This window comes from Quercus lobata, chromosome 2 (assembly GCF_001633185.2).
Source record: "Quercus lobata isolate SW786 chromosome 2, ValleyOak3.0 Primary Assembly, whole genome shotgun sequence".
Taxonomy (NCBI): domain Eukaryota; kingdom Viridiplantae; phylum Streptophyta; class Magnoliopsida; order Fagales; family Fagaceae; genus Quercus; species Quercus lobata.
This window is the reverse complement of record NC_044905.1, coordinates 87293864-87319903: the sequence shown is the minus strand read 5'-3', so window position 1 is coordinate 87319903 and position 26040 is coordinate 87293864. Positions and strand designations below refer to the sequence as shown.

The following is a 26040-nucleotide window of genomic DNA, read 5'->3' as shown; positions in this document are numbered from 1 at the left end:
AATATTCCTCTTTGGGATACTTGATTACCACTCGGAAAAGTTGGGGAATCTAGCCAAGAACCATGTGAGTAGCATAGGCTGCATAGCCACGTTGATGGGATTTTGATCCAATACCCATTGCCCATTACCCAAAACCCCCTACACACAAAGATAAACTCACAGTCATTAATAACAATTTCACCGTAATCTAAAGGTTAGTGAGTCAATGATCCACTACCCCAAAAGTAGAGCAACGATTAAAACCCCTAATCCAATGGTTAGCACCAAATTTGGCATCAATCAAATCATCTTTATTTCTTTTTTGACAAAGTCATATCAAATTTAATGAACATTTAAATAATAAAAACTAGACAACCCTCTAAAATCTATTAATCATCACTCACCACTCTCAAAGATTATTGTTAATTAATCCTTTGAGTACAAAATTCCACAAAGCAAAGTAAATCTCTAATTAAAAGCACTACTATATACATCAATAATTACATTTGCTACATCATCACCATCATCATCGTATATTTCACGTAACCGACAACTAATTACATTTTAAAATACATACATATAGTTTTAAATCACAATCATCACATCACCTTCATTTTAACATTTTTCTAACATATATTCCTTCTCATAGTCATAGTCATCTCCCATACACTGTGGAAAATACAAATACAAAACATTACAATTTCAACACCAAAAAATAAAAAGAACTAAAAAGAAAATATTAAATTATTATGAAGTTTTTTTTTTTTTTTTTTTAGTACGGAGCTTGAAAAATAGCCGTAACTCGCCGATGCCGGAGCTTTTTTAACAGTCAATGATCGGAGTTGTTTTTGAAATCGGTGGCGAGGCGGGATGCGATGGCGGAGTGGTACATCTTGTCATGAAACGACTCCGTTTCCTTGATCATCATCCGGAGCTGCTTCGCCTTCTCCTCCGTGAAGCAACCCGGGGTGAACCGGGTTCGGGTTCTCGAAAGATCCGGTTCCATCTCCAGTTTCTCCGACTCGATCCGCTTCTTGTTGTTGCTGCTGTTTTCGGAATCAATGTAATCCGGCTCCGAGGACCAGCCGAATAGCGGGATCCACCAGTTGGCCGACGAGGATCCGCCTCCTCCACCGGATTTTCTGCTGTTCGGGTCGGGTCTCCGCTGACCCGATGAGGAACAAGCACTGATCACCGACGGCCTAAGGGGAAGGAGATTCGTAGCCATAATAAGCAGTTTTTTTAGAGAGAGAAAGTGTGTGTTTATGAGTTTTAGAGAGAGAGAGAGAGAGAGCGTTCAAATTTCAAAGATGCTCTGATCTGAGGCAAGAGAAATGGTGGTTTTAGTTTAGCCGTTTAGTTACTATTTATAAAGGTAAAAGTAGAAAACGGATAAGATCGGACACGTGGCTGTTTAAAGTATGAGTTGGGGTTCTGTGCTGTGGGGTTTCTGTGCGCTTTTTTTACTGGCTATTCCGGTTATGCTTAGCCTTTTGGTCCTGGCCAGGACTCTTTTGCCTAAAATGTCCTTGCTTTTAGTTTTCGTTAGTTTTTTTTTAACAGAAATATTATTTTTGGTCTGCTTTTCCTATTATTTAAAGATAGATTTGTCAATGAGAGATGGTTCAGTTGGCAAGGTTCATGCACTTCGTTTAATTTATTTAAACTTGAGTCTTGCTGTCAGCAGTTTTCTGTTGGTGGGCATCCATGGGGCTCGGTTTATGGGTCTTAACCTAAGTACCTTATCCGAGAACTGGCTTAACTTAGCTAATTTTTTTTTCTTTTTTTTTCCTTAAAAAAAGAAAAAAAAGATAGATTTATGAAAAAATATTTTTATTTTTATTTTTCTGAGGGGAAATCTATTTTTGTTGTCAGCTCTGATCTGTAACCTTTATCTTATGAAGAAATTGGTCCCTTCTCTAATCTCTATCTTTATGAGAAATTAGGTGATACTATACAAGTCTGTACAGCTAATTGATTAGAGTCATGCTATCTTAAAATTATATCTTCCTTATTAGTAACTTGCAAGAAAAGTTTAAAAAAAAAAGATTAATAATGGGAAGAAGAAGAGCTAAAAAAGGAGGGGAAGAGTTGGAAGTAAAAGGAAAAAGAAGAAGAGTTAAAATAATTGGATTTGTAGGATAATATTTTTAATATTTCTTCATATCTAACATTGTTTGAAAAATTGAAAATTGATAAAAAAAAAGTAGGCTAATGAGATGGCACAACAGGAGTTTTACAAAATTAAATACAAAAATATTATATATATATATTGTAAGGACACGATTTGTAACGAACCGCAACAGTGTTGGGCTCGCTCGTAAAAATGCCCAAATAATATCATTTGTAGAGCGTGGGTTTGAAAGGCTAGGCCTTGGTCACCAGGCGGTGGGTTTTTCGTGATATCCATACATAGTTAAGTTGTCTTCACCCCTGGAGTCTTTCTCCTGGAGGTGGGCTGGGAGGCTCTGGTTTCTTGGCCATTATTTCCAGCCTCTTTCATGAATTACTTTCTTTTCCCTTTATACTAGCCGGTGTTTTTCTATCCTTCGTCCACGTGTAGGATCGACATCCCAAGACTGATACTTATCCCATCAGCCCATACCCGGAGTGGTTGGGGGTGGTTGAAAAAGCTGGAGAGTATGCCTCTGTCAGGTGCAGAGTATTGAATAGCAGTAAGGGCAGCTTTCCCCGGTCGTTTACACTTTCCAGCATACCCTTTTCTATTGGCACAGGTATCTTAGATTTTTTTCCTAAGTTGTTTCTATACCATGTTTACCCTTTCTTCCGTGGAGACTTTGGACTGGCCGATGACTGAGTCGTCCTCGGCTGTATCCCTAATGCTATTTCGTACTTGCATTACAGTGTCTGGGCCAAGATCTTCCTCGGCTTGGGCCTTTGGGCCCCAACGAATAAATGGAGCTGGCCCAAAAATTGTTGGGCCCCACAATAGCCCCTCAAAACCCTGCTGTCCGACCTCCTGGTTGGAGAAAAGGGTTTTGGTAATACCACGCCTTTATTATGGCTCATTTAATTCAGCCTTTCATTAATACTGGCGGTTCTCCATCTGCCCAGGAAATGTACCGGTCTACGAGACATTCCCCTGAATTCATTCACCACGCATTCCTGCCGTTTGGTTATCCAGAACGCGCCTTTAATGACTTACATTTACAAGTCCATTTAATTTCGACGGCTTGTTGACGATGCGGGGAAGTGGAACCGGTACATTCTCGTTTACCAATTTTCTTGGAACTCTGGACGGATTGAATACCTTCCGTTCCACCCTTCATATAAGAAGGGAGGCAGGAGGATATTTCTCCCGTACAGAGACCCTTTCAATCCCTCTGAAGTCTAAAACCTTTAGCTTCCTCTTGAGTTTACTTCATTCACTTAGTTGTATCCTAGCTCGTGATACACTTGAGATAAAAGCAATTAATGAAAGAACCATACCCCTCCCAAAAACTCCACATTCTTACAAAGCTTAAAATGGCTCGGTTAGGGTAAGGATGGCGGAGACTCAAAATCTTTTTTACCCTCCTCTCAGCTAAAATCCGAACCAGGGGCTCGTCACGTCAAACATTCGGCGTGACTAAGCTGGGGTCACCCATCATCAGTACTAGCCGCTCTCTCACGAGCATAACTAACATGGCACCAGTGTGTTAGGAGTCAGGACTGAGGCAGGGACTATGTGCCCCTGCTTCTTCCTCTCTTCGTTCACTGGTGTCTCCTTTTACCTCTCTTTCTTCTTCTTTCCACCACCAGATCCATCTTGGTACTTTTCCTTCTCCCTCTTTTGCTCCTCTTTCTTTCCTTTCATTTCCTCTCTCTTCTTCTCCTCCTTCTTTTCATTCATCTCCTCCATCTTCTTCATTCATCTCCTCTATCTTCTTCTGAAGAAGGTTCTTCTCTCAATATGGGCGCTACTGAGGCAAAATTTGGAAGGACTTCGGAGACGAGTTTAAAAAAGACATCTAATTGCTTATTTATTTGCATTGCTGTTGTTTTTTTTTTTATTTTTTTTTATTTTTTTTTATTGTTTTGGTGATCCACCTTTTGTATAGGCTTGTTTAAACCCCTCTTTGTACATTGTAATACATCTTCATATTAATAAAAATTGTTATTACCTTACTTCGCATGTTCTATCTCTATACTTCCGAAATGATAACGCGATGAATGGACGTACCATTTTGTGAATTCTTTTTTATTTTTAAACTTTGACCGACATGCGATGCATAGACGTACAACTTTGTGAATTCTTTTTATTTTTAAACTTTGACCGACGTCTAGGACCAAAGTCCTAGTTAATAAAAAAGATCTTGCTCTGTGTTTATAGAAACAATCCGGCTTAATAACACTGAATCGAACAAGTGATACTTAGAGCTGAAACTCCTATTAGGCAGAAAAAGAAAGGACATTATGATGAGCTTACTGAGTCGGCCTGGCACAATACCGCCGACCTTAGAGTACAATACCTGGGGTCGTAATCCCTTATCAAAGAGAAATACACTATTATGAACTTGCAAGTGCTGTTCGGCACATTAATATAGCATTGAATTAATAACATCTAGGGTCAAAATATTTGCTAAGGAAAAGATATTATCATAACTTTAATAGAATTGTTTGGCATAATAACGCCGACCTGCGAAAACAACACTTACCCCAAAAATAGCCAAGACGACAACTGAATGCTCGATACGGTGTAGGAAGTAACCCTTCGAAGACATACCACCCGCAAAATGAACAGCCCGTGTAGGTTGCTGAATAGTGGCGCGTTTCACCATCTTCTTTGCACTTTTAATAGCTTTAACCTTTTATAGTATTTAAGCCGAGGACTGAGTGACTTAGAATTTTTATTAAGTAGCCGACCTTACGAAACTTAGTTTTCTCATCTAAATAGTTGGTTTCCCCATAGGTTTGAGTCCAAGGACCATATAATGTCTTGGTTCTGTCCAAAACCCAGTTTTCTCATCCAAGTAGTTGGTTTCCCCATAGGTTTGAGTCCGAGGACCATACAATACCTTGGTTTTGTCCAAAACCCAGTTTTCTCATCCAAGTAGTTGGTTTCCCCATAGGTTTGAGTCCGAGGACCATACAATACCTTGGTTCTGTCCAAAACCCAGTTTTCTTATCCAAGTAGTTGGTTTCCCCATAGGTTTGAGTCTGAGGACCATTGGTACCCCATAGGTTCCAAAACCAGTTTTCTCATCCAAGTAGTTGGTTTCCCCATAGGTTTGAGTCCGAGGACCATACAATACCTTGTTCTGTCTCAGTTGCTACAGTTCTGTCCAAAACTCAGTTTGCTCATCCAAGTAGTTGGTTTCCCCATAGGTTTGAGTCCGAGGACCATACAATACTTTGGTTCTGTCCAAAACTCAGTTTTCTCATCCAAGTAGTTGGTTTCCCCATAGGTTTGAGTCCGAGGACCATACAATACCTTGGTTCTGTCCAAAACTCAGTTTGCTCATCCAAGTAGTTGGTTTCCCCATAGGTTTGAGTCCAAGGACCATACAATACCTTGGTTCTGTCCAAAACTCAGTTTTCTCATCCAAGTAGTTGATTTCCCCATAGGTTTGAGTCCGAGGACCATACAATACCTTAATTCTGTCCAAAACTCAGTTTTCTGATATGGGGCCTTGGTTTTAGGGGAGTTAGCTCCTCGGCCAAGTCCCTAGAACCATCCATGCGATGGACGCTACCAAGCATAGCCCCTAGTCAAGAATCATAGCCCCTAGGGGAACTTTACACTAGAACTCTATAACTAGTTGTTATAACTGACAAAGGAACTCTCTTGACCTTCCGCCTATGCCAATACACAAGCCTTCCCACAGACGGCGCCAATTGTAAGGACACGATTCGTAACGAACCGCAACAGTGTTGGGTTCGCTCGTAAAAAGGCCAAAACAATATCATTTGTAGAGCGTGGGTTTGAAAGGCTAGGCCTTGGTCACCAGGAGGTGGGTTTTTCGTGATATCCATACATAGTTAAGTTGTCTTCACCCCTGGAGTCTTTCTCCTGGAGGTGGGCTGGGAGACTCTGGTTTCTTGGCCATTTTTTCCAGCCTCTTTCATGAATTACTTTCTTTTCCCTTTATACTAGCCGGTGTTTTTCTATCCTTCGTCCACGTGTAGGATCGACATCCCAAGACTGATACTTGTCCCATCAGCCCATACCCGAAGTGGTTAGGGGTGGTTGAAAAAGCTGGAGAGTATGGTTCTGTCAGGTGCAGAGTATTGAATAGCAGTAAGGGCAGCTTTCCCTGGTCGTTTACACTTTCCAGCATACCATTTTCTATTGGCACAGGTATCTTAGATTTTTTTTCCTAAGTTGTTTCTATACCATGTTTGCCCTTTCTTCCGTGGAGACTTTGGACTGGCCGAGGACTGAGTCGTCCTCGGCTGTATCCCTAATACTATTTCGTACTTGCATTTCAGTGTCTGGGCCAAGATCTTCCTCGGCTTGGGCCTTTGGGCCCCAACGAATAAATGGAGCTGAACCAAAAATTGTTGGGCCCCACACACACATATATATATATATATATATATTATAGATGACTTTCATTTTGAATTTATCTATATTCATATTCAACATCTTACCACCACTTCAAAAGAAACCGGCAAAGGGAATCAATGCACGGTTCTTTTGGTGAAGGTATGAAACTTTTCTAGTGATAGTTTTGTGTTGTACACATCTCCTCCTCATGTATTATCTACCAGCATGTTGCTGATACTTGGGGAGTTATTTACCATAAAATTTGTACATTTTTTTTAATGATATAAGTTCCTTTTCACCAAGAAAAAGAAAAAGAAAAAAAAAGTAACAAGCAAAGTGCCCTCACAATTATGATGAATGAGTGGTTATCAAAGAATAAAATTTAGTTACAAACTTAGTTGTATCATTTTTTAATCTACAACTAACAATAGGAAGATGATATGTATTCATATCATGTCACTTACTAAATCATACTTAAGTAATTGTATACAATTATTTTAAGTGAGTTATGTGTAATGTACATTACATGAACAAATATCCTCTTCCTATTGATAGTTATTTGTTGCCAATATGTGCAAAAGCCCAATGCAAGCCTCAATATATATATATATATATATATATATATATATATTTTTTTTTTTTCTGTTTTAGAAAAATGTATATTCATATACACCTGCATTAGATCGACTTTACATTTATTTAATATTATTTTTCTCTCTATATATATATATAAAAAAAAAGGATAAAAGTTGTGAAAATTTTGATTTCTAGATTGAAAGTTGAGTTATTCAATGGTAAGAAAATTCCTAGGCTGCACTCATCTGATTCGCATATCGGATCCAAAATTAGTTGGCATTGTGGACGGCATGTGTACACAGACTACAGAACAGACCAAGTTAACATTCAAGGATCCAAAATAAAACTTGTGAAAGATATTTTTAACACAGCTTTCTCACTTTCTTTCCTGTAGCCGCATAAGACAAGCACGTGGTCTAAGAAAATGAAGAAGAAGAAGAAGGGAAGCCGGGCGTGTCTGGCGTGGCAATACGGTGAACCGTGTACGTACATAGCAAATGGGAGTATCTAGAAACAGTCACATAACGACACCTTCGACTTTCAATTCTCGAAACCCGCCTGCCTTGTCTTCTTGTTGGAAAAGTTGCCAATATTAATTGTTCAGAAACTGCATAGAACTTCAGGCCCAGCAAGACCATGCCTTGGCCCATGGGTTGGGTAACCCTGAACGTTAGTTTCACGTTATGAAATGGTTTTAAAAATTTCTTTTGCTATCGATTTGAAAAAAAAAAAAAACATGCCTAAAGCCAGAGAAAAAAACACAAACTGTCATACCTTTTTCTCCAAACAAAGCTCGCTTTCACGAGAAAAATTTCAACGATGCTGAATGCATAGATGGTAACATCACTATTATTTGCCCAGACTGTAACTATCGTACATATACAAAGTCAGTGCGACCCGATGCATATGCTCAACTTGGTTTGGTTCAATGTTCACAATTTCCGTCATGGCTTGAGGACAAAAATTTCGCCCAACTGTTCACATGCTAGTGCACATCACAAGCCAACTTCATGGAGCCGCCGACAAGATGAGGGGAAAACAAATTACTCTAACTTAACCAAAATCAAACAGTCAAACCTTCCCAGTTAGTAGTGCCTTTTTTTTTTCACCAGTGAATAGGAGTGCTCTGTTGATTATACCAACCAGTTTAGTCCTTGAGGGGAAAAAAAATGATAATCAACATTTGGCATACAACCGTCTAAGACTCTTTGCCCATCCCATTTTGTTTTAATAATTTTTTTTTTTTTTTTTTTTTGGGTTATAAAGTATAAAGTTTTGTTAAAAATTATTATTATTATTTTTTTTTTAGAAACAAACATACAAACAAGAGGGAGGGAAATAGATTCTAACACAGATGCACATCACAATTCCACTCAAAAATTATGGTAACTTTTAAGAGAATATGGAACTTCATAAGCAAAAACTTATTATTTATTGAGGGAGAGAAAATGGGGAAGAAAATTGTGGAGTTTGATAGTTCTCTCAAGCCCATCAAAACTCCATATACTATCTCCCCAAATTGGGAAGAAAATAGGATGAAAAACAAGTTTTACTTTTTTTGGATAGAAATTACCCCAAACTCAGCAAAGTTACGTTCAGATTTTGAACACTTTTCCTCTTTTTATTTTATTTTTTTATTTTTTATCTTGTCTTGTTTGTTTCTCTCACTTTTTTTTTGGATGTTCATTTGTTTCTTTTTTCACCATGGTCATAGTTAGGGATGGCAATGGGGTGGGGCAAAACCAAAGGATGGGATCTTCATCCTTTGTCTTATCATATCCCTGCCCTATCCCGTATGATGGGAAAAATTTTCTTGCCTCATCATTGTCTCATAGGGCCTTATGAAGTCCCACCCCACCCCGTGAAACCTTACTTCTTGTTAATTTCCCAACAACTATAACATTTTTTTTTTTTTTATAATGAAATCTATTTCATTAATAAAAATATACTTGAAATTACAACTAAATTTATCCTATCAAATCAAACTAATTTTTAGCAAAAACTAAATACAAGTGTTTAATAAGACAATATCACAACAAAAAGAAAAACTCATAGTATAACACATAACAAAATAATCCAAACTCCTAATACATGACAAAATAAAAATTGCCTACTTCAACAATAATTTCCACTTTCTTCCATCATGATTCAATAGTATACAAATTTGTTTCTAATAAAGACAAAAGAAAACATTGAAAAATCAAAGGTTCATGATGCACAAGAGTCCAAAATTAGTACCTTATTTCCAATCTTGCTAAATAGAAAAGAGAGACAGAGCTACGTTAGGTAATATAAAATAAGCTAATATTGATACGTTTGTTTAAATAGTAAGGTTTTAGGGTATGAAAAATTTACAATTATAATCCTTATTAACATAGGATAAGGCGGTGTGGGTCTAAAAAATCTAAACCCATCCTTGCCTCATCTTGTGGTGGGGGGCTAAAATCTCATCCCATGCCCGCTCCACAACTTTTGCGGGGCAGGGAAAACTCGCGTAAGACAAAGTAAGGAGGGGCTAGTCAAGCAGGGCAAGGCAAAATTGTCAAGTAACAGTTTTGGTTATTTATTTATTTATTTTAAATAAAGCGCCTATTTATACACAATTTTTTAAATAAAAATACAATGCCTTGTTTTTTGATTTATCTAATGATGACATAATGGTAAATTTATATCTCTATTTACTATTATTTTATTTTTCTTCTCAGCTAAACAAATAAGTTTTTATCCTTTCAACCAAATACATACTAGAGAAAACTAAGGGGGTGTTTGGATTTCTAAGGGACTGTTTGGATTTCTGATTTCCATAATTCATAACTCATAACTCAAAAATGGTGGGACTCATGATGGATACAAGTTATGAAGCTTGCTTGGATTTTGTTTTCAGTTGTTTCCAGTTTTTGTTTCCATTACTCAATTCTCTGATTTTTGAGTGATGAGTTATGGAAACTGAAAACACATTTTAGCTATTTTCAGTTTCCATAACTCTGATTTCAATGGCAATTTTGGAATTAAACCCACAACCTGGGTCCCACGGTCAGAGCAAAGTCACACCGAGCGCTACTTTTGACAAACCCACCAACCTCTCCTTCTTAGTCTTCACTCCAAAAATCAACCCACACAAAAATATCCCACATCCAATCTCAAAGCTTCTTTCACACACACACCCTCAACCCAGCCCCACCTCAGCCAACCCGCGTCGGCTCGAGCTCAGACCGGCGAATGTGATGCCCAAAAAACCCAGATTTTTTTTATAATCTTTCAAGTCCCAGAAAACCCAGATTTAGCACCAAATAGAAACATACAAAACCCACTAAAATTAAACTTAGAAATCTAAACATATGAAGTTCAAGATCAACTCAAAATTTAACATCAAAATCCATAATCAATATAAAAACATGATTTTTACTGGGTTTAGGGATACAGATCTAGAAAAAAAAAAAAAAAAAAAGGCTGTAGAAGAAGAACCCAAAAACCCACAGATCTCGTCTTTTCCCCACCATGCCGACGGCTTTGAGCTCACCATCAGAGCAAACGGAGACCAAGCCGCAACATTTGGAATGAGTGACCATTCACAGAGGAATCTTTTCTCCTTTGCGCCCCAGTCCAATACACACACTCTTCAACATCGCACCCTCTCGGTGCAGCAGAAAGAAGCCCGCATCACAGAGCTCGGCATAAAGAAGAAGCAGCAGCTGAGCTAGACAGTGATGATTGTGCCGGCGGCTTCACTGGGTTTGTTGAGGGTTCTGGGAGAATATGTGTTTATGGGGAAAAATATGTGGGATGAAGGGTTGAAATGAATATATGTTACGCGGGTAGGCTAACTGTGGCCTAACATTGTGCTCAGGTGTGGGTCCCACAAAAAAGTAGAAAAATTGAGTGATGAAAAATTGAGTGAAGTGTGCAAAATGGGTGGGTATAGGAAATTGGGGTATTTTAAGTGATGAGTGATGAGTGAGGAGTGACGGAAATTGAGTGATCAAAAAAAAAAAAAAAAAAAAAAATCCAAACAAGGCCTAAGTTTTCATAACTCATAACTAAAAAATGGTGGGACCCATGACTCAAAAGCTTGTTTGGATTTCAATAACTCTGTTTCCAGTTTTTGTTTCCATCACTCAATTCTCTGATTTTTGAGTGATGAGTTATGGAAACTGAAAACACATTTTAGCTGTTTTCAGTTTCTATAACTCTGTTTTTAATGACATTTTTATAATTAAACACACATGGAGAGACCCACACACTTCAATACACACACACTTCAACATCGCACCCTCTCGGTGCAGCAGAAAGAAGCCCGCATCACAGAGCTCGGCATAAAAAAGAAGCAGCAGTTGAGCTAAACAGTGATGATTGTGCCGGCGGCTTCACTGGGTTTGTTGAGGGTTCTGGGAGAATATGTGTTTAAGGGGAAAAATATGTGGGATGAAGGGTTGAAATGAATATATGTTACGCGGGTAGGCTAACTGTGGCCTGACATTGTGCTCAGGTGTGGGTCCCACAAAAAAGTAGAAAAATTGAGTGATGAAAAATTGAGTGAAGTGTGCAAAATGGGTGGGTATAGGAAATTGGGGTATTTTAAGTGATGAGTGATGAGTGAGGAGTGACGGAAATTGAGTGATTAAAAAAAAAAAAATCCAAACAAGGCCTAAGTTTTCATAACTCATAACTCAAAAATAGTGGGACCCATGACTCAAAAGCTTGTTTAGATTTCAATAACTCTGTTTCCAGTTTTTGTTTCCCACACTCAATTCTCTGATTTTTGAGTGATGAGTTATGGAAACTGAAAACACATTTTAGCTGTTTTCAGTTTCTATAACTCTGTTTTTAATGACATTTTTATAATTAAACACACATGGAGAGACCCACTAGTCAGGTTAGCCGCACCTTTTGACCCCCCTTTTTTTTTTTACTTTCTTCTCCACTGTTCTTTAGTTGTTCATTCTTCTTTTCTTTTCTTTTTTTTTCTTCCTTTTCGCTCTTGTCAGTTCGTTCTCCACTGTTCTTCATCACATAATATTTTTGGTCTTCGTTGGTTGGGTTCTTTCTTTCTTTTTTTTCTTCTTCTTTCACTGGTCTCCGTTGGCTGGGTTTTCTTATTTTTTTTTTCATTGGGTTCGGTGAGTTTGGGTACTGAAAAAAAAAAAAAAAAGCTACATCGAGTGACAGATATGGGTCCACAAATAGTGTGAAAAATATTAAGTAATGACAAGTGAGTGATGATGCCAAACGGATAGGGTATTTTAAGTGATGAATGACGAAAATTGAGTGATGAGTGATGAAAAAAAAAAAAATCCAAACAAGACTTAAAGCTCTTTTATCTTTCAACTTTTCTATCATCTTATTTTTCAACAATATCTACAGGGGAGAACTCAACAAATCTGTAAGTTCCAGCTGTCCGTCCAATCCAACTTGACTCAAAGGGTCACAGGAGACTTCAAAAAGTAGATTAACCGAGTAACTGGTTTGGGTAGTTAGCGGGTTTGGTAAAAAAGTGCCCATTAGCTCAAGCTGCAAAATTTGAATCTTTTATAGTTGACTTGTGACATGCATTAATTGGTTTCTAAGATTTTTTAAAACCTAGTGTTGCTATGCTCTCTCTCACTATGTGGAAAGCTTGATCTCAATGACGCACCGAGCATGTCAGCTCATCTCGGTAATGACGACGACTAGCCATGGAGAATAATGACATAGAGCAATTAGGTTGGATCTCAACACCAATACCCCGGACTTGATCTTGATGAGCTTAAGGATTCAAAACCACAGCATGCCTTCAACTATGCATTTATGTTTTTTTTTTTTTCATGATTAGATATTTTTATTTTATTTTAATAAGTCCTATACATGTGTTTGCACTTTTAATAAGATTGACAATATGATACAAAATTTTTGTAAATTTACAATTTGGGCTTTATGCTTTTGTTGGTTACCTAGATTTACCATACCCGACTTATCTGAGCTCGACTGACCACCTGAAGGTGTTGCAAACAAAACCCATACAATCTGCTGGACGACCATAAGTCAGAGAGTTTACCACCGAAAGGGATTGGGTTGAGTGGCATGTTAAGCCCCAACTTGAGCCCAATTCACCCGTGAGATCACTCCTAATTTTAGGGATATTCTTATTACTTTCTTTTTTTAATAATCGGGATATCCTTATACTTGTTTGTGATATATTATTGCTTTTAGGCTGTGTTTGTTTCAATGTAAAATATTTTCTAGTGTTTGGTTGTATTTTAAAAATTATATTAGAAAACAATTTTCACTATTTGGTAACATTCTGAAAATGATATTTTCTCACAAATTTTTCACATTTTCTCAGTTATTTTTTTAGCTTCCAAACAAATTTTATATAAAAAAAAAAACCACCACCACCACCACCACCAACTCACCTCAACAACCCACCCACATCAACAAACCACCACTTGCCACCACAATAACTCTGATTAAAAAAAAAAAAAAAACAACCAACACTACCACAAATCCACCTCAACAACCCATCCACATCAACAATGGCTATCAACAAACCCACCACAGGTCCACAATCCAACAAAAACCCCACAATCGGCCACAAGCCACAACCTAAGGACTCACACCACCGATCCCCACCACCACCGACTCACAGGCCACAACCCAACGATCCAATCTCTTCAAATTGAAGTGATCGGAGCCATCAATTTCATCTGAAGAGAAGGTAAAGATCAAAGCTTTGGAGGAAGAAAGGAAGCCATCAATTTCTCGGCAATCTCAACAGGACGATCTCGGCTTTTCTTGTGGCGTGATCGATCATAAGCTAAAAGGCTCTCTACTCTCTCTTCTTTCTGGGCGATGAGGCAGCGTGATCTGGATGGTGGAGGTGACGGTGGGGGCGGCACAATCTAAGCTGGCCGGCCACCTGTGCTCTCTCTTCTAGCTCGCTCACTCTCTCTCTCTCTCTTTGCGCATCTAAAGTCCGAAAATGGTTTGAAGTGAAAATAGAAGTGTAAAAAAATTTCCAGGTCAAAGAATAAATTTTTATGATCAACTAAAATGTTTTTCCAAAAAATGAATTTTCCATGCGCAACCAAACACATGATGAGACGTAAAACCATTTCCTTAAATGGTTTTACGCCAAAACAAACGCAGCCTTAAATTAATTTAGACATGTTTCCCAATCTTTTTGTTTTTGAGGGTTATTACTTATTTTAAAAACCTAAAATAGGCATAAAATATGCCAACAATTATATTAAATTTATTTAAATAAGTATTGTGTCCCCCTCATGTCGTGTCCTAGACATTCAATAATTATTGTGCAACCCGTCCCCCGTGTCTAGTTCGTGCTTCTAAGCATAAAATGATAAAACCTTCTATGTTAGATGAGTAAGAAAAGACGTCTAAAACTTACTAGAGGATTAAAAAAAAGAAAAACTCAAAATACAGCTTTTTTAAATTTTACTGGTTTTTAAGTAGAATTATACTTTTGCCAATCTTATTTTTCAAGGTCTATAAACCAATGAAAATAAGCTTTTCCAAAACGATCACTAAACCAGATATACCCAAAGTAGAAAAAATGCAATTCTGCACAGCTGATGCAAGAGACTTTAAACACGAGGGCCAAAAACAAAGGACAGCCAACAAAAATAAAATTTTAACCCTCCATATTTGGCCAAAGAGTACCAATGTTTTTTTGTTTTTGTTTTTTTGGCTTGAGAGGAGAAAGCATCGATGGTAGAATACAGTGTGCTTTTGTAATTAATGAATTGCCAGATAATAATAATGTGAAAGGCTAAAAGCCCTAATGTAGATCAGAGCTGTCATCACTTACGGTCCTTCCAATTTTAACCCATAACTTTTTATTGCTCATGGAGATTCAAAAGTGCCTGCAACAGGAAGAAATGATCATGGAATTGTACGCTGATACAGGGGCAATGCTCCCAATGCTTCGCGTTCTGCCCTTTCTTTCTTAACCTGCCATTAAGCCATTCCAAAATGTATCTAAGCTAAGCTTCAAAGCGCATAAACACATCATATTTAGACAACATTGGTAATAACTGAATTTTTTTAAAAGGCATCATCAAGGTAAATTAAGGACAAGAAAAACTTTCTGTATTGGCACAACGTGTGAGGAGAAATGGAGAAAAGGTTAGGCAAACATCTAGGTAATTGGATATTTATGAGTCCAGTGTTTATAAAAGCATCAAAGCACACTTAAAACATTTTGGGGTCCTAGAGTTTAGGCACAAAGCACAAGCACACCCCTGGTTAAAGTAAAGTTCACATTTTTGAATATAATATATAATATCTAATAGAAAGATTGATTTTTTTTTTTTTTAATTTTTTTTTTTTTAAGCATCTATTAGAAAGATTGATAGCATATAATTATTTTTGGTAGGTAATAACATATCATAAGGGAAAAATGTCATGACACCCCTTACTTAAACTTTAAGGTAGTGACCATTACAACCCTTGAACTTCTAATTTGGCCAATTTACTCCTTAAACTTCACACGTCCAAATTGATACTTCTATCACTTTGCTGTTAAAATACTCAACAGTCAACTCACATCATGTGAAAGAAAAAAAGAAAGGGAGAGAGAGAGAGGATATACCCCATACCCCCAACAACTCCAACCCCCCGCCAAACTACACGGTATATCTAATAGATGTGAAAGTAACCACAAAAAGGGTGGAAAATAAATCCCAAATAGAGCAACCCAGATTTCTAGCATAAATTGACCAACATCATTCCAAATTACATTTTTGGTTGATGAATTGTTCCAAATTACATTGTTAATGTTATTTTAGACATATTAAGGAGACAATTATTCTGGAAATTTATTTGACAAAACCAAAAGAAGAAAACCTCCATAGCCAAAACTTCATCCCCTCAATTGGTGTTGTATGGTGGACATAAATCTGATTGGAATGGGAGTAAATTCAATTGATTGGGTGAGTGCAGATATTGCAGGCAATACACTGACCCAAAATTTTACACCACCACAAAATACTACCATACCCATCAGCCAAAAGCCCTGATGGCTGCTACCATAAACCACTGCCCCACTAACTCCGAAACCCCAACCCAAACCCCTCTCCTCTATCTTCTTTAACAAAGCTACCATATTCATTGTCGAGAAGATGAAAGAAAAGTGATGAGAAAAAAATAAACAAATAAACGTAGATCTGCAGAGGGATGACAAGCCCACACAAAGGCAGTTATGTGCAGAAAACCAAAAAACTGAACCCATAAACAGTGGTGGTGGGTTCAACCAGTAGTCACCAACTCCAAAACCTTGATCCTCTTTCTCTCTCAAAAAATTGGACCCTAGCTCTCTCTGTCTATCTCTCTCTCTCTCTTAGATGCTTTGGTTTTTATTTATTTATTTATTTTTTAATTTTATTTTATTATTATTTTTTTTCTTTCACGTGCTTGCCACGCGAGTTGATGTTAGGAACCTAATGTCCTAAGGTTGCTGGAGGATGTTGCGTCTACTTAGTTAGCATTGTAATCAGTTAGTGTAAAGCCATGTGCAGCATATGTTAATTAGATAGTGCATGTGCTTAAAAAGAAGTAGTTAAAGCTTAGTTGGAGGTTAGGCACAGTTAGTTACAGAGTTAGTCTGGCTAATCTTGCCCTTTTCTCTTATGCTACACTTGTATAAATAGGCAGCTGCCTCTTGTAATCTCATTAAGCAAAATAATAACCAAGTTCTTACTCTTTTAGCTCTCAATTCTCCCTCTCTTTCTTAAATTGGCACATATGTGAAGTCCAAGGAGTAAATTGGCCAAATTAAAAGTTTAGGGGGTGTCAAGACAATTTTTCCCTAATAATAAGAAAAAGTAAATAAACTATCAATAGTAATATATTTTGCCTATATTAACTCAAATGGATAGTGCAATTGCACAAAAATTTCAAGTTCAAATTTTAAATAAGCAATTTCAATTTCTTAAATTCTAATATAGCAAGTATGAAAACAATTATCAATGGACAATATGATAATAATCTAAACATAACATTTTATATAATTCTCTTGTGCTTTATGCACAAGAAAATTTATATAATTGTGACAGTTATGATCAAAATGATATGCATGGTGTTGTCAATATATATCTAAAAAGGCAAAAAACCCAAGTACAGTAAATTATCCTTATTTGTGTCTTTTGATATGTAACAAAACAATGATTGTGTAGTAAACTGTACATTTTGTATAATAAAATAATGGTCCATGCCATTTCCCTCAAGATCTTTTAATGATTTGTATATTTTTTAGCCAAAAAATAAAAAGCACTCTAAAGCATGCTTTGTGATTCTTCAAAAAGTTCCATAAAAGCACGCCTGAAGCGCTCTTCATTAAATGAGCTTCACTTCAACCAAGCAAAGTGCTTGGACTTTTGGGCTTTGAGTTTTGAACTTTAAGCGCTCCTAAGCGTGCTTTTAAAAACAATGAATGACTATATATATTTTTTGAAAAGCACACTGAATGACTATATCGCAAGCTCAAATGTGAATTATTCATCCAAAAAAAAGGTTAACGTCCAACAAAATCCAAAGTATAGTCAAAATCCAAATATGATCCACCAATCTGCAAGTTAAAAATTCAGACATTTGTCATAATAGTCAAAGCAAGCCACATCACTAACATGTAAAAAAGACAGTTCCTAATTGGTTTCTTCAACTATTCAATCATCAACTAAGGGAGACTAACAAAAGACAAAGTAGAGGCTGGTATGATGCACATTAGAGGAAAATATATTTGCTAAAAACATAACAATAAAATTTAGTTTGAAGAAGTACTCACAAGAGCTAGCATATCCTTGAGATAGCTCCTAAATGGTGTTTGCAATGCCTGCATAATTAAAACACATAAGCAAGGTTGTTTCTTGAAGATCTGATTGTAACATGTTTATTATATGATTCTCACAGAAGATGGCCAAAAATTAGGAAAAATTCCAAAAAAATGATTGAGATCCTCCTTGAACGGACAAAACTTTATGAACACGTTCAAAAAGCTTCCAAAGTATGTTAATTTTTTACACCATTTTTAGACAAAACAGCTTCCAATGTATGCAGTGATGTGAAGGGAGAAAATTTACATTTTACAACAAAAAGTGATCTGTTCTATGTAACACTCCAAGATGCGATCTAAACAACCATGGCATTTTGTTTATGTCCAATAAACAAGGAAATAAATCAGTCAATACTCAATAAAACCATTAAAAAAAGAAAAAAAAGGGAAATAAAAAAGAGAGAACTATTAATAAATCATTAGGATCACTGACAGAAGTCACCTCCCAAATTATATATCATATAGATCTTGATGGGAGTTATAAACACCCTTATAGACTTGGGAACTTGATGGGGAGTTGGATCATATAAAGTATGTTATCCGAATTATTTTTCTATTTTTTTAAGAATACTATGTTAGGTTCTTGTTCTTCCCCTACGCTTCTTTTTTTAAAATTGGGTGCTATCATATAGCTTTGTATTGGCTAAGTTCACAAGTTTTAAATTTTTTAAAATTAAATAGATAGAATGGGGGAGGTGGACTTAAACCCTGGACGTCTCTGTTGGAAACATCAGGAACTGCCAGTTGAGCTACAAGACTCTTGGCACTCACAACACATATACTATCACATTAATTATTAACTGAAAACTAAAAAAAAAAAAAAAATCATCAATAAGGGATCCACAAATTTGACAATTGCCATACCATTATTTTTTGCTTTATTTTCAAGTTACATTCATCATACTTCAAATCTTTCAATCGCAGATCAAGTCTCTTGACTGCCAAGTAATAATATGTTCAAACAGATTGCTGAACTTGTATAACGAGCTACAACAATTAGAGTTGATTTGAGTATTTAACAAAGGAAGCAGAAATTTGAGGGTTGAATGATTGAGGAAAAAGAACCTGAAGATCCTGAGGAAGGTACTCGTGCTTCATAGAGAGATCCATAGCGCGCTTGAGCCTCTGGTTTCTGGCGTCCACGATTTCCCGAGGGAGGCGATCCAGAGCCTCCTTTATGTCCAAATCTTCCTTCGGATCGTACAGATCTTCAAATCTCAGTCCTTTTCACATACAACAAAAATCAATCATCATCATCATCAACATTTCCAAACCACCACAAACCCTAACATATGGATAATAATACTGATAATACACAAACACCTATCTATACGTATAGTCAGAGAGGGAGAGAGAGAGAGACTGACCGTAATTGCGGAGGCGTTGAGAGACCGTTTTCATGTGTTGCTTGGCGAACCAGTTCTTGTTAGGGTTCAACAGAGCTTGCAACCACGACGGCGATGCCATTGCTTTGCCGGTCAATTCTTCTTCTAGGGTTTCTACCCAGAACCAGTTCTCTCTCTCTCTCTCAGCTCAGCTTGTTTTGCCTTTGGAAATGATATGAAATGAAATGAAATGGAAATGGAAATTGTAAAAGCTGAGGAGCGTCAAGGCCTCAATCAGGGGCCAGCGTTATTTGTTGTAATGGGCTTTGTGTCCAGAAACTAGTTTAAAGTGTGGACTTGGAAAAAAAAGAAAAGAAAGGGTTTCATAGTTGTTAAAGAGTGATTGATACTAAGTCCGAAGAAGACATGGGCTGGGCTTTTAAGAGTTTTGACTGTAGATTGTGGTTTACGTTTTAGTTTGGAGGCAGAGGGCCTGTAACTGCCGGTGTGGGCTTAACTGAGGTACTGTTAGTAGTGAATTGGTTGGTTCAGTTGGTAAGACTCGAATGTTTCGTCCAAAAGGCCTAAGTTCGAGTCTTATTGCCCACAATCCACCTTAGTAGGCGATTTATAAGTCCAATATAAGTCTTCTTTGAGACCTGCGGCTTGCCCTAACCCTGTATGGGATAGCCTTCCCTCACCTAAAAAAAAGGATATTGCCATTGGTAAAGAGAATAATATTTACTATTGCAAAGCTAGTAGATGCACGAGACCCATCAAACATAAATAACACCCAAAAAAAAAACCTAATCACACGATTTGCCATCTATAAACAAAAAGCTAGCTAAAAAAAAAAAGTGGGACCCGCAAAAAGTTTTTTTTTTTTTTGAGAGAGTTTTAATTTATGGTATTCGTTCCTGATGATAGTTCTTTATCACCAGACCAAGACATTAATAAGTTTTAAGTGTAGGCGGTGATTGAATTCCAGATCTTTTATTTAACCATCAGAGATTTTACCAGTTGCGCTAACTGGAACCCACAGACCCACAAAATGTTATGAGACCAACAAACAGTGAAATAAAAAAAAGCAAGAAGCCAGCTGAAATTTAGCCCCCAACGAAAAAAAAGTGTGTTTCAAAACAATTTTTATTTGTGATAATTTATTTGTATAATATTTATTTAAAAATATTATAATTTTTGGTGATTTTTATTTTAAATGTGTGATAAGCTTAAAGCTAAAAGTTAAGTTGTTTGGGAGAAAGAAAAAAGAAAAAAGAAAAGAAAACTGAAACAAAAAGTAAAAAGCAAAAAACAAATAAGCAAAAGCGAAATGAATCTCATTAGGTAAGAAAAAAGAAAAAAGAAAAGAAAACTGAAACAAAAAGTAAAAAGCAAAAAACAAATAAGCAAAAGCGAAATGAATCTCATTAGGTAAGAGGTTCAGAGCTAGAGGTAGAGGTAGGCATATTTTTTCACCCTTTGGAATGGTTGGTTGCATGACTTGCATGTGTAAGAAGAGTAGATGAAATAATAAAGGATGCTTAAATTGGATTCTTAGCAGGGTAATAGATATTGTATACGGTTAGTCAACCTCTACAAATTCTCCTTTTGAAACATACATACCACTACAAATACCAATCAATATCAAACTACGCTAGCCATACCATGCAAGTGATATCAGACATTTCAAATCATATAATAATACTAGCTATATAATAAAAAACATTATCGTTCTATCTAATGGTTACATTAAATTGCAGAAATTTTTTAAATAGATACAAAATTTTAATTGTTTTTATCAGCTTTTACTTTTACTGCTTTATCAATCTTTTAGATAGACAAAAGCTTAAATAGTTGATATCATTATTTTTTTCTCTTTTGATTTGTACGTTTTGTAATTTTCTTTTTCTTGATATATATATAGAAAGAGAGTTTCAACGTATGACGTCCACTCTTGATGATAGCTCTTTATTATCAGACCAAGACACCAATTAGTCTTTTAGGTATTAAGAACCACTACTCCTCCCCCGCCCACCCTCAAGCCAATGGACAGGTTGAAGTCACGAACTGATCATTGCTTAAAATCATCAATACTTGGCTTGAGGGGGCAAAGGGCATATGGCCGGAAGAGCTACCAAGCATGCTATGGGCGTACAGGACAACAGCTAGAACACCTACGGGAGAGACACCATTTCGACTAGCATACGGGAGCAAGGCAGTTATCTTGGCTAAGGTCGGATTCACAAGTTACAGGGTGGGCAATCATGATGAAAGAAAGAACAACGATGCCATGTGTCTACAGCTTGACCTAGTAGATGAAGTCAGGGCAACAGCTAAACAAAGGCTCGCGCGATTCCAGGACCTTATGGCCAAACACTACAATTCCAAAGTCAGGCACAGAGACTTCAAGGTTGGAGACCTTGTCTTGAGGAAAATGATGAGCGCTGCTAGAGATCCCACCCAAGGAAAGCTCGGTCCTAACTGGGAGGGATCCTACAGAATCACTTCATGGCAGAGGAAAGACACTTACCACCTGGAGACGCTAGACGGACGAAAGTTGCACCATCCATGGAACACCAAGCATCTCAGGAAATACTACCAGTAGACGATAGCAAGAAATACTACCAGTAGACGATAGCAGGAAAAGCGACACTCCTCATTTTCAGTTTATTTCTTTTAGTTAAAATTTTTCTTACAGTACTTTCTAAGCCCAAAGAGCAATATTTTTATCCTTTTTTACTTATGCACACATTTATCATAATAAGAGGAGTTATTCAGATACGACTTACATACACATTTGTCTCTACAAAACTACTTTTGCAAGTCCTTAAGCGGACAAGTTCATTGTCAAATCCATAAGTGGACGAGTTCAAGTAGACGATTGGACGGATTTATTAAAGCCAGTTCATTTTTCGTGCCTAAAGGAAGACAAGTCCACCAAAGCGGACGGGTTCATGCTAAGTTATCTACCAAAGTCCTTTAAGGGATGAGTACATCTCAACACATAGATACAAGAATGGATGGACATACATATATCAACAAATAAAAAATCAACACATGATAAAAAGCGATGGATATAAAATAATAAATAGAGTAAATCTTTACAAATAAAAGCCTAAAACACAGAGGGGCATATAACATTGTCTGGAAATTGGACAAAAGTACATAACAAGATATCATTAAAGATTAAAAAAAAAGGGGGGCTACAAATCAAACTCCATGGCCCGTCAGCTTTAGTTGACGGGACCATGGAGTAAGGGGCAGCTGATAAGGGTAATTTTGAGAAAGGTATTAGTCTTGTCCATATAAAACCATCGGACTCAAAGAACACGTCAGCTTTACTATAGATGACAACTCTGGCCTTAAGCCAACGACTTTCTGTTGGACGACCAAACCGCTTGACGCAATGGGGGACTGACGGGAAGAAGCTGACGGGAGTAAAGGGGGCTCTTGACGACTTGAGCATGGTTTTTTGCTTGGGCTCCACAAAGAAGTACATAAGGAAATATCTTGCGCCTCACGGTTAACCCTAATTGAGAAAGTCCTTATAAAGAAAGGATCCTGCAAAATACACTCATTAATAAGGATCTTCCCCACAAGGAAAGACCCTCTCCACCAAGAAACGAATGTTAACTCTACACTACTATAAAAACTCCAAAACCCTCACAAACCAAGGTATGCATGATTTCCCCAACTCTGGCACTCTAGAAATGTGAAAGTTCTCTAACTTAACCTTCGGAGGGTATTTGGTCGGTACCACACCGGTACTCTCTACAAGGTTTTCTTTGTTTTTGTTTCGCAGGTGTTGTCTCGAGTATGTGAGGACTATGTGACTTACTGACGATTTTCGGCATCATCAAATATTGTATACGGTTAGTCAACCTTTACAAATTCTCCTTTCGAAACATACATACCACTACAAATACCAATCAATATCAAACTACACTAGCCATACCATGCAAGTGATATCAGACATTTCAAATCATATAATAATACTAGCTATATAATAAAAAAACATTGTGGTTGTATCTAATGGTTACATTAAATTGCAACAATTTTTTAAATAGACACAAAATTTTAATTGTTTTTATCAACTTTTACTTTTACTGCTTTATCAATCTTTTAGATAGACACAAAAGCTTAATAGTTGATATCATTATTTTTTTCTCTTTTGATTTGTACGTTTTGTAATTTTCTTTTTCTTGATATATATATATATATATATATATATAGAGAGAGAGAGAGAGAGAGAGAGGGAGAGAGAGAGAGAGAGAGAGAGAGAGAGTTTCAATCTATGATGTCTGCTCCTGATGATAGCTCTTTATCATCAGACTAAGACACCAATCAATTTTTTAATGTAGGTAGGGATTGAATCCAGATCTCTTATACATCCATCAAAGACTTTATCATAAGTAAGTCTCATTTTTTTTAGAAGAATAAGTCTCATGACTCTCATCTAATAGCTATATATTGAAAAAATAAAATTAAAAAACCGTTGGCAATTGACAAATGCAAGATAAAAATAAAATGGATAAAAACAAATTTAAAAGGGTCAGTAATTCATCCCTCCAAAAAAAATGATCATAGATAAGAACGGATAAAACGTAACGGAAGTGGTATTTGTCCATTTTGGAGATAAAATTGATAATTATATTGACATGCAAATTAATCACACCAAAGCAAAAATTCAGCAACAAAAATCCTTTTACTTCATTTCACGGATAAAAAAAAATCCCTCATAAATAAACCCAAAAAGATTCACTAATCAAATACTCCTCACACACTTTCTCAAAAAAAAAAAAAAAATCTCATCATACAAATTATTATATTAACAAATTTTGTATTAAAAATTGATAGATAAATTAACCCAATTCGTAATATTCAACTTTTATACTCATCGGTTCTTTGCTACAACAATTGGTTGATGGTTTATTTATTTATGAATTCTTTTTTATACTCATCTTTTCTCTCCTACCAACATGGTTACCGTCATAATTGTCAAAATGTTAACTGTATCGTGAATCGATTTTTGATTTTTTCGTATCGTGTATTGTAAGATACACAAATACTTAATAAAATTTATAAGAAATTATAGATATACATATATACAGGGTATATTCATTATAAATTTTGAATATTTTCAACTAATGGCTAATTTATTGATCACTTAATGTAATAATATTTAAAAATCTAACTAAATAGTGTCTCTCCTCCATGTAGGAGCTCTCTCTCTCTCGCTTGACGAGTTTTTTTCTCCCTTAGATTTATCTTAAGGGTCTGTCTTTTAGTTTTTCTTTTTGCCACCGATGGCCAACGAAGTGATCCATAGCCTGGGCAATATGAAATTAACCACAGAGGAGGAGGAAGTGATAGAGGTTTCGGATGAAGGAAGACAAGAGGAGATTGAGAGTTGTTCACAAACCCTACTGGGGAAGTTTCTCATGTGCAGACCATTCAATAAAAAGGCAGCGACAAACACACTGAAGAAAGCGTGGGGGTTAGAAGGAGGAGTTCAGATTATGGAAGTGGGCTCAAACTTGTTCCAATTCAAATTTCAAATTGAGTTTGAGATGGAACGGGTCTTCAGAGGGGGTCCTTGGACCTTTGACAACCAAACTCTCATGCTTTGTAGGTGGCAAAAGGGTATGACAGCACGCAACGTGAAGTTTGAATCAATACCGCTGTGGGTGCAGATTTAGGACGCAGCTTTTGACGTGATTTCTCCAAAGGTGGCAACGGAGGTGGGTGGTAGGGGTGGAGAAGAGACAGAAGCTAGAGGTAAGTGTCTGTTTATGAGGGTTTGGGTATCTATTCCGATCTTTAAACCAATAAGGAGAAGAGGCTTTGTGGCGGGATCAAACGGTACTCGTCACTGGGTCAACTTCAAGTACAAAAGGCTTGCGATGTTCTGTCACTTCTGTGGGATGATGGGACATGATCTCTGACACTGTGCCAGTTATTACCCTGCATCAAAGAACAATGGAGAAGTGGTGTGTTAGTACGGCGACTGGATGAAAGCCACTAGTGCTCGGTCTTCGTTGCCGACAAGAAATACGACAAGCAACGTTAAAGAGGGACCGCATCACACTCACAAACGGAGATCTGAAAGGAAGCAAGACACGCCGACGAACGAACCTCCCTATACGAACCAAATAGACGTGGAAAAGGAAATGACGCAATATCTGGAACAGACCTGGATTTTCAGGAAATAATTACAGACATTAATAAGGGGTCAGTAACGGATTCAGCTACAAGAAAGTCAATACATGGGGACATTAATATGGATGCTGAAAATCCGGATATCTAGGGAATTATCACGGAATGTAACGCAAGGAATGATTGGGATGTTGCACCATCAAATCTGAATCATGAAGACATTAATACTGAGGCTAAAAACTTAGAGGAGGCACGTGAGCTACTATCACTAAAGCAGGAGTATGTGCTTGACAAGTTCATACTTAATGGGCCGGCAAACACAAAGCCCAAATGGACTAGAATTTCATGGGTGGATTGTGGGCTTAGGGGATTAAGTGAGGCAGAGCCCATAAATATATTAGGGAAAAGAGGGCCTTCGCAGATTATAGAAGAGGAACTGAAGGAAGACTTGGTGGGGTAGCAGATGAAGAGGGGCAAGACACAGGAAGAGGATACAAAACATGCAGCGGCAGGGGTGATGGCTCACCCATGTCGACCACAATGAGGCTTCTAAGTTGGAATTGCCAAGGGCTTGGGAATCCTTGGATAGTTTGAAGCCTTCGTAAAATTATGAAGGACCAAGCTCCTACAGTCTATTTTTTTATGGAAACTAGGCTGGATAAAGAAGGTTCAAGCAACACTATGGAGATTTA

At 37.0% G+C, this 26040-nt stretch overlaps 2 protein-coding genes across 2 annotated transcripts; both read right to left on the bottom strand.

Moving 5' to 3' along the window:
• Positions 1-440: 440 nt before the first annotated feature.
• Positions 441-23441, bottom strand: LOC115977023. The gene is made up of 2 exons (XM_031098645.1): positions 23424-23441; positions 441-1273 (listed from the first exon to the last, which is right to left on the bottom strand). Exon 2 carries the CDS (start codon positions 1205-1207, stop codon positions 809-811), a length of 399 nt encoding a protein of 132 aa, XP_030954505.1. The 5' UTR covers positions 1208-1273; positions 23424-23441; the 3' UTR covers positions 441-808.
• LOC115977024 (cytochrome b-c1 complex subunit 7-2-like) lies at positions 14611-19454 on the bottom strand. The gene is made up of 4 exons (XM_031098646.1): positions 19235-19454; positions 18933-19090; positions 17820-17867; positions 14611-14989 (listed from the first exon to the last, which is right to left on the bottom strand). The coding sequence occupies exons 1-4, from the start codon at positions 19332-19334 to the stop codon at positions 14921-14923; spliced, it is 375 nt and encodes a 124-aa protein (XP_030954506.1). The 5' UTR covers positions 19335-19454; the 3' UTR covers positions 14611-14920.
• Positions 23442-26040: the final 2599 nt, after the last annotated feature.